At 41.0% G+C, this 15,116-nt stretch overlaps 1 protein-coding gene across 1 annotated transcript in view; it reads left to right on the top strand.

Annotated features, from left to right (window-relative positions):
• The window catches only part of LOC139733309 (methionine synthase-like), a 123,275-nt gene that overhangs the window by 20,382 nt on the left and 87,777 nt on the right, over positions 1-15,116 (top strand). The window contains exons 6-7 of the mRNA XM_071644145.1: positions 3,018-3,214; positions 5,270-5,467. Of these exons, the coding sequence (XP_071500246.1) occupies positions 3,018-3,214; positions 5,270-5,467 (395 nt within the window). The remainder of the gene's footprint in view (positions 1-3,017; positions 3,215-5,269; positions 5,468-15,116) is intronic.

Genomic DNA, 15,116 nt, shown 5'->3' with positions numbered 1-15,116 from the left:
CGGTCGGGCGTACATGTACGTACACGTCGTCGCGTCTCGTATCTCGGAAAGATACTTTGAGTTTGAATCAGATATATTGGGAGGCGAGTGAACTGAAGGTATGATATTTGAGATCAGGAAAGTTGTTCAAGCTTATTAAAGAGACTTTGAGAAAGGGCATATCATACATCATAAATAATAACTTTCATTCTAAAAGGGCACCACGGCCCCAAGAAAAAGGGCACATTTTTTTTTGGCCGTAACTTTAATAAAAAAACAAAAGGCATTGCGGCCAACGAGAGGGGCACCGACGGCCATGGCCGTCGGTGGCCGTCGGTTAATTCGAGGCCTGCATGAGATTTCTCCGCGGATCCGCGGATTTCCGCGGATTTTGAAATTCTGGGGAGAAAATACACAGTCGGGAAAATTTCCGTGATTTTCCTCTTTTTCTTTCTTTTTTTTTTTGTTGCAGCCACCATATCTCGCCGTGTATGAATGGTGATGAGTGCATTTGTCAGCGGGCAGCTGTGCGATGTTGCATGTTTCATGCGTGAAATGGATGTGAAACGTGCGTGTCGATCAACTTGTAGCTACTATGGTAACAGCATTTGTTGTGTTTTTTTCAATAAAAAGCATACAAATTATTGTTGGTTTAGCTTGCTTCCACAGTTTCATGTGGGAGGTATTAAAGGGATGGTACAGTATTGGTGAAGATTAGAATTGGGTTTTTAACTTTTTGTGAGATACCAAGAAAACACTTTTTAAATAGTACAGAGCATACCATTCTAAGAGGAATTCAATGTTTATTTGATGAAAATCAGGTTTGGAATGACTGTAACATCCAAAAACAAAGTAAAACAAAGCGATCGTAAAAAAGTGTGGGTCCCACACTTTATTAGAATCGCTCTGTTTTGGATATCTCAGCCATTTGAAAACCAATTTTCATCAAATAAACGTTGGATTCCTCATGGAATTACATGCTCTTTCATATTTCATAACAGATTTCTCATTATCTCACCAAAAAATGTTAGAAACCTGAAATAAGGTCTCAACCAAAACTATACAATCCCTTTAATCACATTGAGTGATAGTTCTACTTTGATGCTGAAAGTACACTTTTTTTAATTGAATGTATATATGCTTGCAGCGTAATTAAACTTTGTACATGCATTAATGCGCAGTAATTATCTAGGAAATGTTTTGGGCCATATGTGGTCGAAGGTCAAGTGAAAATGCAAAAATTTCACCCATTTTTAGCTCACCTGAGCCAAAGGCTCAAGTGAGCTATTGGGATCGCTCTTCGTCCGTTGTACGTCGTCCGTCGTGCGTAAACTTTTACATTTTCATCTTCTTCTTGAGAACCCCTTGACCGATTTTCACCAAACTTGGCAGGTAGCATCCCTAGGGGGATAGGATCTCAATTTGTTCAAGTGGGCACCATTCCCTACCTGGGGGGCTCCCAGAGGGGCCCAAACCCCTCAAAATTAAGGAATCTTACAAAATCTTCTTCTCTAGAACCAGAAGTGATAGAGCTAAGTTAATACTATGAATTAGTACATTGATGACTGTAGTTTCAAATTTGTTCATGGCGGAATCAGGGGTTCCCCCCCCCCCTTGGGACCCAGGGGAGGGGGGTGGGGAGGGGTCCTAATGAGGCTCAAATTGTACATTTTCATCTTTTTCTTGAAAATGCCATAATGAATTTCCACCAAAGTTGGCAGGTAGCATCCCTAGGGGGAAAGAATCTCATTCCCATCAAATGGGCACCATGCCCCACCTGGGGGGCCCCAGGGGGCCTAAATTTGGACCGAAATTGTAAATTTTCATCTTTTTCATGAAAACCCTATCACCAATTTTCACCAAACTTGGCAGGTAGCATCCCTAGGGATATAGAATCTCAATTCTATCAACTGGGCACCATGCCCCACCTGGGGGCCCCAGGGGTCCCCCCCCCCCCATAAGGAATCTTTACAGATTTTCTCTAGAACTGGAAGTGATTGAGGTAAGTTAATACAATGAGTCAGTATATTGATGACTGTTGTTTCAAGTTTGTTCATGGGAGAATCAGGGGTGCCCTCCCTACCCCCACCCCCTTGGGACCCAAGGAAGCGGGATGGGATTGGGGGGGGGGGGGGCTCCAAATGCGGGCCTAAATTTTCATCTTTTTGCTGAAAACAACATAATGGATTTTCACCAAACTTGTCAAGTAGCATTCCCATAGGGATAAGATCTCAAAGTGTTTGAATGGGCACCATGCTTTCCTTGGGGCCCCAGGGGGTCCAAACCTCCTAAATTAATGAATATTGAATAATATTTTTCTCTAGTTCTAATCAAAAGTGATAGGGCTTTAAGTCTTTTTTTCCCAAGCTGCATTATCCAACATTCTATAAAGTACAGTGTACTAGGCAGGTATTTTACCAGTGTGATGGAATATGTAAATGGACACCATGCCCCCATTCTCAAAGCTACCCCCACCATAAGTTTCCAATGTTCTCAGGTAAGAGTCTGCAAGAATGCATGGAAGGTGAACTTGCGATACTCAGGTGAGCGCGTGACCCGCGGGTCTCTTGTTTCCATGTTTTGAAAATGGCTCTAAAATATTTGAATGAAAATTGGCTTATAATTACAAGATAAGGATTATTTGTCAGTCATGTGAAATTGTCTCACATTGGCAATATAAAGTTGTAACTGTAGACCTATTTGGAGACTTCCAATGCAATGTAGTGGAGGCATACCAGTCATCATTGCGACATTTCTAGTCTCATGATATGAGAATATTCTAATTGCATTTCCATGGAAACCTTCACTGAGACTATGTGGCATATATTTAGCAAAATATATGTTATTATTTCAAGTAGTGATTGTGTTTCTTTGTGATTCTCATTTGGTGCTTAATAGGAAATGAAGAGTACAACCCATTTGTCTGAATTTGATCTGCTTGTTCAATCAGAAATGCCCAGTACTAATAAATTCTGCTTTTTTATGTGCAAGTGACATGTGTGACATGCTGTCAATAAATTCTTGACATTGTCTCTCAGGAGAAGAAGCCAAGAAAGTGTTTGATGATGCGCAGGACATGCTGAAGAAGATCATCGACAATAAGTTGTTGAAAGCCATAGGCATTGTGGGAATCTACCCTACCCACAGTGTTGGGGATGACATCCATGTCTTTGATGACTCCAAGTTGGTTGGTGGCGGAAATCAAGATGTTGTTTTCTTCGGGCTACGGCAACAGGTTATCTTCAATACTTTCCTACTTTTGTGTGAAACTCTTTAAATCTGTGATTTTTTTAAAACATGATTATAGTCAAACCTGTCTATAGTTACCACCCAAGGATAAACTACAAAAGTGGCCACAATAGACAGGTCAGTAGCCATTTTGAATGTCAACAACTGCATTGTATAAGAGCGTAAAATACCGCATGTTATTCTTTTTTTTTGTAAAGCAATTAAGTTTGCATGTGCAGCTATAATATGAGGAGTTTTTTGAACAATTTACTTCATTTTAAATTTTCTTTTAGCCTTCTTCTGTTCTCTTGATTTTTGTCGAGCCCACCAGAGGTGTGGGGAGACTTAAGGGATCGCCTGCGGCGTCTGTCCATCTGTCCGTCGTCCGTCCGTCCGTCGTCCGTTCCTCCATCGTCCGTCATCCGTCCATCCGTCGTCTGTCCGTAACGCTGCAAAAACTTGAATAACTCTCTACTGAGGATTTCAATTTCAAGTAAGCTTGGAGGGAAGAGTGGTTATACAAAGTTACACATTTTACCAAACATGAAGGGCACCTCAAGGTCACCTCAAGGTCAAAGGTCACAGGCAGAGGTCAATGGACTTTAGGGCCCAATGTTAAGTTTTTAGGGTGCATTTCGTTTATGGCTCTAAACTTTTGATATATCTGTCTGTTTGTGACCAAACTTTGATGGTAGATGTCCCTTGGGAATTTGAGGGTTGCCACAAGGTCAAAGGTCACAGACAGGGGTCAACGAACTTTTAGGGCCCAATGTTAAGTTTTTATGGCGCGTTTTGATTATGGCTCTAACTTTTGATCCCTTTGTCCGTTTGTGACCAAACTTGGATGGTAGGTGTCCCTTGGGGAGGTGAAGGTCATTACAAGGTCAAAGGTCACAGAATGGGGTCAATGAACTTTTAGGAGCCAATGTTAACTTATTAGGGCGCGTTTCGATTGTGGCTCATAACTTTTGATCCCTTTGTCCGTTTGTGACCAAACTTGGATGGTAGATATCCCTTGGGGAGGTGAAGGTCATCACAAGTTCAAAGGTCACAGAAAGGGGTCAACAAACTTTTAGGGCCCAATGTTAAGTTTTTATGGCGCGTTTCGATTGTGGCTCATATAACTTTTGATCCCTAAGTCCGTTTGTGACCAAACTTGGGCGGTAGATGTCCCTTGCGGAATTAAAGGTCATTACAAGGTCAAAGGTCACAGAATGGGGTCAACAAATTTTTAGGGACATTGTTCAGTTTTTATGGCGCGTTTTGATTATGGCTCATAACTTTTGATCCCTTTGTCCGTTTGACCAAACTTTAATGGTAAATGTCCCTTGGGGAGGTGAAGGTCACCACAAGGTCAAAGGTCATAGGCGGGTCAATGAACTTTTGGGAGTTAGAAAAATATTAATTTCTTGTACGTAAATGGGCGAGACACAATTTGCACTTGCCTTGTTAAAATAACATTTCAAGCCTTGAACCTGACAAGGCGTTGCCATGGTAACAGTATATTTTCTTGAAAATCTTGCAAAGTGAACTACTTCCACAATTGTGAAGCAGTCAAACTCACAAGATACAAGGTACTACATACACACAGACACAATGAAACCTTGGTTCAATTCTTATTCATAGGAATCTGGGTTGAGGGAGCGGGGGTATTGATCACCTTTAGTGATATTTCTAGTTTCTGAAGAGTTTATTTTATGGGATGGATATCTTTAATAGATTGTTGTATCACAGCATTTGTTTTTTCATTTTCGTTACTGTCATGTTGGTTTTTGGATTGTTCTTACGTCATTGTGGTTACTAGTTTTCTTGTGTCAATAGTACCAGTGCACTTAGAAACACCTGTTTAAAGCGCTGTGTAACTGAAATTGTTATTATCTTTTGATTACTATTATTATTATTATTGTTGTTGTTATTATTGTTATTATTATTATTATTATTGTTGTTATTATTGTCATTATTATTATCAATACGCAGCAACTTCATCCAGCTCAGCTTTTCATTTAGGCATGATGTATGCTGCATTAAAAAAGCAGAAATCAATTCCTCTCCATGCATTCAGGCTGAGAGAGAAGGGAGTAACCACTATGCTTGCCTGTCAGACTTTATAGCCCCTCGGGAGACAGGAATTACAGACTACATTGGAGGATTTGCTGTCTCTGCAGGATTTGGGGTGAACAAAATGTGCCAACAGTTTGAAGCTGAGATGGACGACTACAGCATCATTATGGTGAAGGCCCTTGCAGATAGACTGGCTGAGGTGAGGCAATTATCAGCAGCAAGCAGCCTAGAGACCAAATTAACCGTAATCCAGGAGTCTTTAGGCTTCTATGAAATGCAGTATAATCAATTTAAGTTTGATATGTGCATTTAGCCATGTTAGTTATGTTTGATATCATTTTTTTTATCCCTCCACCATGAAATGTCACTGGAAGCATTATGTCCTCGGATTGTCTGTCCATCCGACTGTCTGTCCGTCTGTGATCAATTTGTGACAGCATAACTTAAAAACCATATGAGATGTCCTAATGAAACTTGGCATATTCATGCATGAGTGGACGGAGTTGTGCCTATCAACTTGTAGGTGCACATGCTCAAGTTCAAAGGCCAAGGTCAAATTCTTAAAATGTCACTATTTTCCCCAAATCTATGCAATGGCTGAAGGTATTTTCTTAAACTTAGTGTACACATATATTACCAGATAATGATTCTCTAGGGAAAGTTTTGGACCATGGGTCAAAGGTCAAGTGAAAATGCTAAAACTTCACTTTTTTTCCATATCTCAGAAATGGCTCAAAGTCTCTTACATACATTGTATGCATATAATGCTTAACAATGATTCTCTTAGGAATTTTTAGATTGTGAGATCACAAGTCATGGTCAGAGATCAGGTTAAAATGCTAAAATTATATTATTCAGTGCTGAACTAACACTTTTTCTTCATACTTTGGAGATTACTCAATGCATGAATTTAAACTAAGTGTAGGTATATACATGCATTACTGCACAAAGATTCTGTAGGGAAAGATTCTAGCCATGGGGTCAAAGGTAAAGTGTAAGTGTTAAAATGTCACAATATTTACCTGTATTTTGAGAATTGCTCAAAGCTTTGTCATGAAAACGGATGTTCCCAGTCGGTGATTATTTGGGCCATGGGGTTTATAGGACAAGGGTCAAAGGTCAATGAAAATGCTCAAATTCCCAGATACTTGCTCTCCTAAACAATTTAGCCATCCATCCAAATGAAACCTAGTTTAAGGAAAGTAAACACCACATTTGTGACAAACATGTCATTGCACTTTTTTGCCAATTATGTGAAACTCGTCTTTAATACATTGTTAAGATGTACACTAGACCTATCGGGAGAGCGATGCTTTATGGTGGAGGCATACTAGTCGCCATAGCAACATTTCTAATTACAATTTATTGCTATTCTTTGAGGTGGAAATGAAGTGGCTTTAAAGCCATTGTAACGAGAAGCCAAAATTAGGAAAATCATATGAAAAAGGGTGTTGGTGCAGAGGGAAGTGTTTCGGGAAACAGATTAACAATATGACTTATTACAAGATATTCGTGCCATGAAGATATCTCATTTTGAAAATGATTGATTTTTCCAAGCCCACCGCAGGTGTGGGGAGACTAGGGGATCGCATTACGGTGTCTGTCCGTCCATCGTCATCCGTCCGTAACGCTACAAAAACTTGAATAACTCTCTACTGAGGACTTCAATTTCAATTAAACTTGGAGGGAAGAGTGGTTATGCAAAGTTACACATGTTGCCAAAATGAAGGTCACCTCAAGGTCACGGGCAGGGGTCAATGAACTATAGGGCCCAATGTTTAAGGGGAAGTCCGGACGATTATCAGCCATTTCCCATGTAAAGAACAATATTTCATGAACCTATTACCCTTTTCCTGATGAGAAAAGACCATCAGATACATTTACTATGATTTTTTTTTTTATAAGGTAATTCTTCATGTTCGAATCCGTTGCGAGCAGCCCTTCGTACTATCTGTCCCAGGATGCATTGCACGTGACGTATCAGGCTCAGTTTCCTCAGCTGAGAGAACCGCGAGCGCAGCCCTGCTACACATCGATCTCCCAATGCACTGCTGACTGCGGCACGGTATCTGCATGCCTGCCTAGGTCTGCCTAGTTGGCGCTACCGCTGGAGTCCGTACACTGTTTTAGGAGTGCTGTTGCCAAATGCTGCATTCCTTTATTCAAATGATCTTTGGTATATATCTATATAAAATCCGTCAAAGATTAATGTAAAATAGTCGCAATGTTATAACATTTTCATTTTATTGAAATATATGTATTGTAATACTGCCGTACTTATTAGTGTCCACCCCATCATTTACAATTCATTGGCTATTGTTGTCATCAGAGTGATCAGGCATACATTTACGTCTGCTGCTGCCAAATGCTATCAAAATCCGCGATCGTTTTGGTTTTTTTTTTTTTACTTCTGAGTGTGAACAATCTGAAATCAGTCTGTCAATTTCAGAATTATGGCCTCTCTTGTTGTCTGAGACTGTTGAGTATGTCTGACGGTGGTAAATTACGACAGTATAACTTGAACCGCGGAAGAAATGCCAGCGCCAGCTTCATCATAGTACCGCTGCTGGTAAATGCGACCTGCAGCCCCATACACATAGCGTAATGTGACTGCATACTGTAGCATTAAGGATCATGATAATGTTGCATCGCGGATAAATATCAACTTAAAATCGACATATTTCTTCAATTTGAAGACTTAACAGCAAAGTTAAAGTATTGACAACAGGCTTCGAGTAACGTCTGGTTCTGCTAATAGTTCCTTTCTGTTCAAATTGATGACTTAATGTGACTCGGTCGAGAGGAACCTTGGAGAGCTACACTGAATTATTGACGGCCAGCACAGGCGCACACATCACACGCGCACAGTCAAATCCATTGACGACCGGTTATGCGCTGGCCGTCAATTCAGTGTAGCTCTCCCAGGTTCCTCTTGACTGAGTCACATTAAGTCATTAATTCAAACAGAAAGGGACTATTGGCAGAACCAAGCGTTGCCCGAAGCCTGTCGTCAATACTTCAACTTCACTGGTAAGTCTTCAAATTGAAGAAATTTTTCGATTTTAACTTGATACTACGATACTACCTTGTCATGATCCTGAATGCTACAGTGCACAGCCCCATTACACTATGGGTATGGGGCTGCTGGTCGCAGTTACGCCGCCGATGGGGAGTATGACGAGGCTGCATTGAGTAGTATTTGTAAGTTTTGACGACAAACTTGTCAATTAAAATATTGGAGAGCCATCTTGCGCACCTTTCCCCTCATTTTCTGGGTTCAGAATGGCAAAAAACTCTTCTTCTGGCCATCGCCCGGTTTATTAGAACACCCAAACGCTTCACACATTGGCATTTTCGAAGTGAAGCAATAGATCATGCCGCGTGCATCCGCTGCGTGGCCAGAACCACGCGGAACGCTACCACTTGCTCGACCCGTAATACCGTTCCTCAAGCAGGGCTCCCCGAGCCAGCTGACGCTCCAAACAAAAAGCAATGTGAGGGTAATGCGTCACGCCGTCACGTGATCTTTCTCGCCGGCGTACAGAAATTGAACAGTTACGATTCAAAATTAGTGATGTTAAAAAATCGATTGTGACAAGTTGGGAGGGTATTTTGCAATGAAACTTAGTCATTATGGTCCTTGATTTATGTAGATTATGGTGAAATTTATTCAAAATCGTCTGGACTTCTTTAAGTTTTTACAGCGCGTTTCGATTATGACTCATAACTTTTGATATATAGGTCCGTTTGTGACCAAACTTTGATGGTAGATGTCCCGTGGGGAGTTGAAGTTCATCACAAGGTCAAAGGTCACAGACAGGGGTCAACAAACTTTTAGGGCCCAATGTTAAGTTTTTACGGCGTGTTTCGATTATGGCTCATAAATTTTGACCCCTATGTCCGTTTGTGACCAAACTTGGATGGTAGATGTCCCTTGGAGAGTTGAAGGTCATCACAAGGTCATAGGTCACAGACAGGGGTCAACTAACTTTAAAGGGACTGTACAGTACTGGTTGAGCTGGGGATTCATGTTTTGAACATTCCTAAGTGAGATGATGAAAAGCCTCTTATAAAATATGAAAGAGCATGTAATTTTAAGAAGGATTCAACGTTAAATTGATGAAAATTGATTTTCAAATGGCTGAGATATCCAAATAAGTGCTAATAATAAAAGGCGACATGCCCCAACTTTATTAGTATCTCTTTGTTTCACGTTGTTTTTGGATATCTCAGCCATTTCAAAACCGATTTTCATCGAATAAACTTTTGATACCCTTAGAATTGCATGCTCTTTGACATCTCATAGAGTGGTTTCTGAATATCTCACAAAACTTTAAAAGCTAAATCTTCACCTAGACCAGAACTGTACACACCCTTTAAGGGGCCCAATGTTAATTTTTTTATGGCACGTTTCGATTATGGCTCGTAACTTTTGATCTCTATGTCCATTTGTGACCAAAGTTGGATGGTAGATGTCCCTTGAGGAGTCGAAGTTCATCACAAGGTCAAAGGTCACAGACAGGGGTCAACAAACTTTTAGGGCCCAATGTTAAGTTTTTACGGCGTGTTTCGATTATGGCTCATAACTTTTGATCCCTATGTCTGTTTGTGACCAAACTTGGATGGTAGATGTCCCTTGAGGAGTCGGAGTTCATCACAAGGTCAAAGGTCACAGACAGGGGTCAACAAACTTTTAGGGCCCAATGTTAAGTTTTTATGGCGTGTTTCGATTATGGCTCATAACATTTGATCCCTATGTATGTTTGTGACCAAACCTGGATGGTAAATGTCCCTTGGGGAGTTGAAGGTCACCGCAAGGTGAAAGGTCATAGGTGGGGTCAATGAACTTCCGGGAGTTAGAAAAATATTAATTTCTTTTACGCGAATGGGTGAGACACATTTTGGCTTTTGCCTTGTCTTCACAGACTTTTGCCCTGAAACAGCTGTCTCATGCAAGGCAAAAATCATGACATCACGTAATGAAGGAAACTCTCTCCAAGTGTAGCAGTACATTGATGCTGTCATTCATAACGCATGTATTCCCATGCGAGTGGATGTAATATCTGTGTTGTGTTTCTTCACATCAGCTTTCTCTGCTGAACCATCAAATGTCCAATTCTTACATTACACTGTATGATTAGACTTTGAATTTGATGCTGAGAGTCCATTGTGTGATGACAGTAGCAATGACACTGATAGTGACAGTAGTGAAGTTGGGTAGGTAGAAGAAGCTAGGCGAGGCAGCAGAGCACGGTGATGAGGTTTGTGTGTTTGGGTGTTGTTATACCCCCGCCAAACGAAGTTTGAAGGGGGTATATAGGAATCAGCGGACGGTCGGGCGGTCGGGCGGTCGGTCCGTTGCAAATCTTGCGTCGCGAACTACTTCCTCAGTTTTCAACCGATTCCCATAAAACTTGGCACAGATGTGTGCCTTGGGTTGTAGATGTGCAAGACGTATTTTTTTACAGTACCCAAAAGTACGTTGCCATGGTAACGGCATATTATGGGCAAAAATGGGTACAAATCTTGCGTCGCGAACTCCTCCCACAGTTTTTGATCAATTTTTATGAAATTAGGTACAGATGTTCATCTGAATATGTTAATGTGCAAGACACATATTTCCGCAGTGGCAAAAAGTGCGTTGCCATGGTAACGGCATGTTATTTGTAAAATATAGGGCAAAATGCTTCATGGCAAAACTGCTTCATCAGTGTTCTTCCAATTCTCATGGAATTCATATTGAATGTTTGTCTTAGGATATAGGTCAGCATGACACATTTCTTGACAGTGACAAAACGTATGTTGCCATGGTAACAGCTCACATATTATGAGCCAAAATGATGGAAAATTTTGTGTTGCAAACTACTTCCTCAGTTTTTGCCCAATTTCCATGAAACTTGGTACAGATGTGTGCCTTTGGTTGTAGATGTGCAAGACGCATTTTTTGACAGTACCCGAAAGTACGTTGCCATGGTAACGGCATATTAATGGCAGAAGATCAAGGAAAGATCTTGCGGATTTAACTACTTCCTCAGTTTTTTGACCAAAGCTTATGAAATGTGGCACACACCTTGATCTTGGTGGGAAGATGTGGAAGACATATTTTTCGGACGTGTCGGAAGCTGCATTGCCATGGTAACGGCATATAAATGGCAGAAGATCAAGGAAAGATCTTGCGGATTGAACTACTTCCTCTGTATTCAACTGAAGTTCATGAAATGTGGCACACACATTGGTCTTGGTGGGAAGATGTGCAAGACATATTTTTTGGACGTGTCGGAAGCTGCGTTACCATGGTAACGGCATATTAATGGCGGAAGATCAAGGAAAGATCTTGTGGATTGAACTACTTCCTCAGTTTTTGACAAAAGCTTATGAAATGTGGCACACACAATAGTCTTGGTGGGAAGATGTGCAAGACATATTTTTCGGACATGTCGGAAGCTGCGTTGCCATGGTAACGGCATTTAAATGGCAGAAGATCAAAGAAAGATCATTCCTTGGGTAAGACTGTCGTCACGGGGCGGGGGTATTAATCACCTTCAGTGATATTTTTTTTAGTTACTTTAATGTTCATGTTGTTGATACAGGTGTAGTTGGGCACATCACAGCTGCGCACATTGAACTGTTACAATTTACTACACAAGCAGCTAGGGTTGCTAGCTCTTTAACTATTAGGAAGCAGTGCAGTGCAGTGCAGTCTAGCTAGCTACCAGCAGCAGCAGCAGAAGCTGTTAGAACACATGAGTAGACAGATCTAATGAAGATGGACGTGCAAAATTTCAACAGGATTACATAATACGTTGGGACCTAGTTCAACTAGCTTACATGTACTTGTACATAACAACTGTGCTTTGTTTAGGTCCTTCACAACATTCAATGCATAAACCTGTTGCAATTCTGTGATGTTTTCTATTCTCATGGTCAAACATCTGTGTAATTACGTGTCACAGGGTCACAGAGAGGCTGTAGAGCGGTGGATGGAGTGAATGAAAATGTGATATGTTCATGCAAAACTAATACATGTGCATGTAGCTACCATTTGGTAGGCTGCTGCATGTATAAAACATCGAGTCTCCTATACCCAGCCAAATCCCTTATCTGGATGAGCGCCGGTCCCGACGTGTCCGGATAGGAGAGGTCGGACTGTAAGTTTTCATTGCCAACTTATGTTTCAGAGCATTGTTATAGGAGTTTATGGGTTGGTACCCACTGTCTAATTGTCAAGGGGAGATTATTCCACAGATTTCATGTAATGATTTAGTGACTGTGAAGGTTCTTTCACCTGTGATATATCTGGTCATTAGGTTGAATTGAATTGAATTGAAATGGTTTATTGATATCAACATCGTCGCAGCCAAAAGCCGAATTGTGATGTTTTACAGCAAATGATAAAAAGGATACATAAAAATAGCTCAAAAGAGGAATACATTTACAAAAAGATGAACTACAATGTATATGCATAAATATCCATAGTAAACGCAAATGAAGTGTACGACTTATTCCATGAAATATAAAATATTACAATTAAAAATGGAATCGCGAGATTAGTATTGCACAATATCATGATATACATTTCAGATGAAAAAAAGAAATGTCCATTTTTTGTTATCTTGCCTCCCTTTTCTCTTTCCCTTTCTCTCTCTCTCTCTCTCTCTGTCTCTGTCTAACTCCCTCTCTCCCTCCCTATCCCTCTTTCCTAGGTATGTTTCACTGTGTCTCTATCTCCGTCCTTTCCTCTCCCTCTCATATCCCTCTCTCTCTCCCTCTCTCTCTCTATAAATAACTCAATATTCATATCAAATTAAAATCATTCAATATCAGCCAATATGGTAATCCTAATACTTTAACCCGTGTACATCATATATCTATCAGTTACACAAAAAAAGCATAGTATACATTAAAAAAAAAACATAATAGGTATTCACCTCTATTCTCCTTCAATATCCTATGATATCATCAAATTCATATAAGATACAACATTCTTTAAAGCAAACACCAAAAAAAAAAATCATACAAAACTGATTAAGATAAATAAAACTGATAAACAAACTTCACTATAATCATACTCATACAAGAGATTTGCCGTGATCAAAGAGGAAGAACAAAAAGGAGAACGAAAAAAAGAAATAAGGAAAAAGTATATAAAATTAAAGCATTATTGTATCATGAATAATCTCAAATCACTACATAACCATCAAGATTAATATTGTTGGTATGGGTAGCCCTCCTGTGAAATCGGTAGCATAACATATCCATGTATAACCTTATGCATAGAAAACTCTTGCTGAATTCAAAATGCGTGTGAAGTGTGATATTGGACTGTTTCTGAATCTACTTGTTCTACACCGGGGCTCTGAGCATTGGGTGCCGCTCCTAGTGTTGTGATCATGAGTTTTCATGGGTGGCAGGAGATGATGCAGTTTGAATGTTGGGAGTTGCAATGATTTGGCAAAAGTCATACATAGCTGGGCACTGTTTGCGTTCGGCCAATGATGACAGGTTGCACTTTGCCAACGATTCAGAATATCGGGTATATGTGTTCTCAAGAATGATGCGACATGCTCTCTTTTGAATTTGCTCGATCACCTGACGTTGCCGCTCTGTAAGACCACTAGACCACACTGACACGGCGTACTCCAACACTGGTCTCACAAAAGTGGCATATACCGTAACAAGGTCACAGACAGGGATACCGTGATGCTTCAGCGTGTGTAGGACATACAAACGGCTATTTGCTTGTTTCACCATGTACTCCACATGTGTATCCCACTAGAGGTTGGCTTGTAAGAAGACTCCTAGGAGTTTGACTGCCTTGCTATTGTGCAGCGTCACATCGTCTAACATGAGGGTGTTTGGCTCACAGCTGCTCCTTCCAAAGCACACATCCATGGTGACACATTTTTGGAGGTTGAGTCGCATCAGGTTTGTTGCAGACCACTCTTGCAATGTTTGGAGTGCTGAAGAGAGGTTTGATTCGGCATTTGCTGCTCATGTTTCTACTAGAGTGAGGTCATCCACATACTTGAAACGTCGGACATGTCTACCGAGGTTGTCGTTTTCGTCAATGTCGGCTGCAGCATTGTTGACAAGGACCATGAATAGAACAGGACCCAATTTGGTTCCTTGCGGTACACCGGCAATGGTCTACACCACTGAGACATCTTTCCTTTGTATTTCACCCTTTGACGACACGACAGGAAGTTTGCTATCCATTCCAAGTATCCGTGGGGAACATTCATGTCCAGCAGTTTGGCGATAACAGTTGTGTGGTCTACACGATCGAAGGCCTTTGAAAAATCAGTCATGGGTATCGTCGATGCTGTGGCGGGTTTATCTGCATGGCTGTGGAGCATATGCATAACGTCGACAAGGTAATGTGAAGTTGAGGCTCCTTTTAGGTTCCCATACTGGGCTGGGTCTAATCGATTGATCATAGAGCATAGTACGTCCTTAGCGATGAAGTGTTCTGTAATTTTCACGAAGTTATCTGTAAGGGCCACGGGCGGAGATTGTGGATGATGGCTGGAGATGACTTTGGCACAGGAGTTACTGCTTCCATGGCATGAACACCGTTGCTTGTGCGAATGATGCATTAATGACATCTGTGAGGGGTTGGCTAAGTTCTAATTAAAAGCTAATAGACTGATGAATCTTGATGGGATTTCACCTGGGCCGCTTGCTTTCTTTGTTTTGATTATCTACATTCAATACAACTGGCCGCCTGTCTCTCAAAAGTATGCTATTCTTCCGGCTACGCCAAGAAACCCGAGAGCATATAAGCACAGAGAAACCAAAACAAAAACAGTCACTTACCGCACGCACCCTCCGTGCGCCCACCGCACGCG

The sequence above is a fragment of the Diadema antillarum genome, unplaced genomic scaffold (genome assembly GCF_040938485.1).
Source record: "Diadema antillarum isolate AM-2024a unplaced genomic scaffold, OU_Dant_1.0 seq00000468_RagTag, whole genome shotgun sequence".
Taxonomy (NCBI): domain Eukaryota; kingdom Metazoa; phylum Echinodermata; class Echinoidea; order Diadematoida; family Diadematidae; genus Diadema; species Diadema antillarum.
The sequence above is the reverse complement of the archived record's forward strand: the minus strand, read 5'-3'. Positions and strand labels throughout refer to the sequence as shown.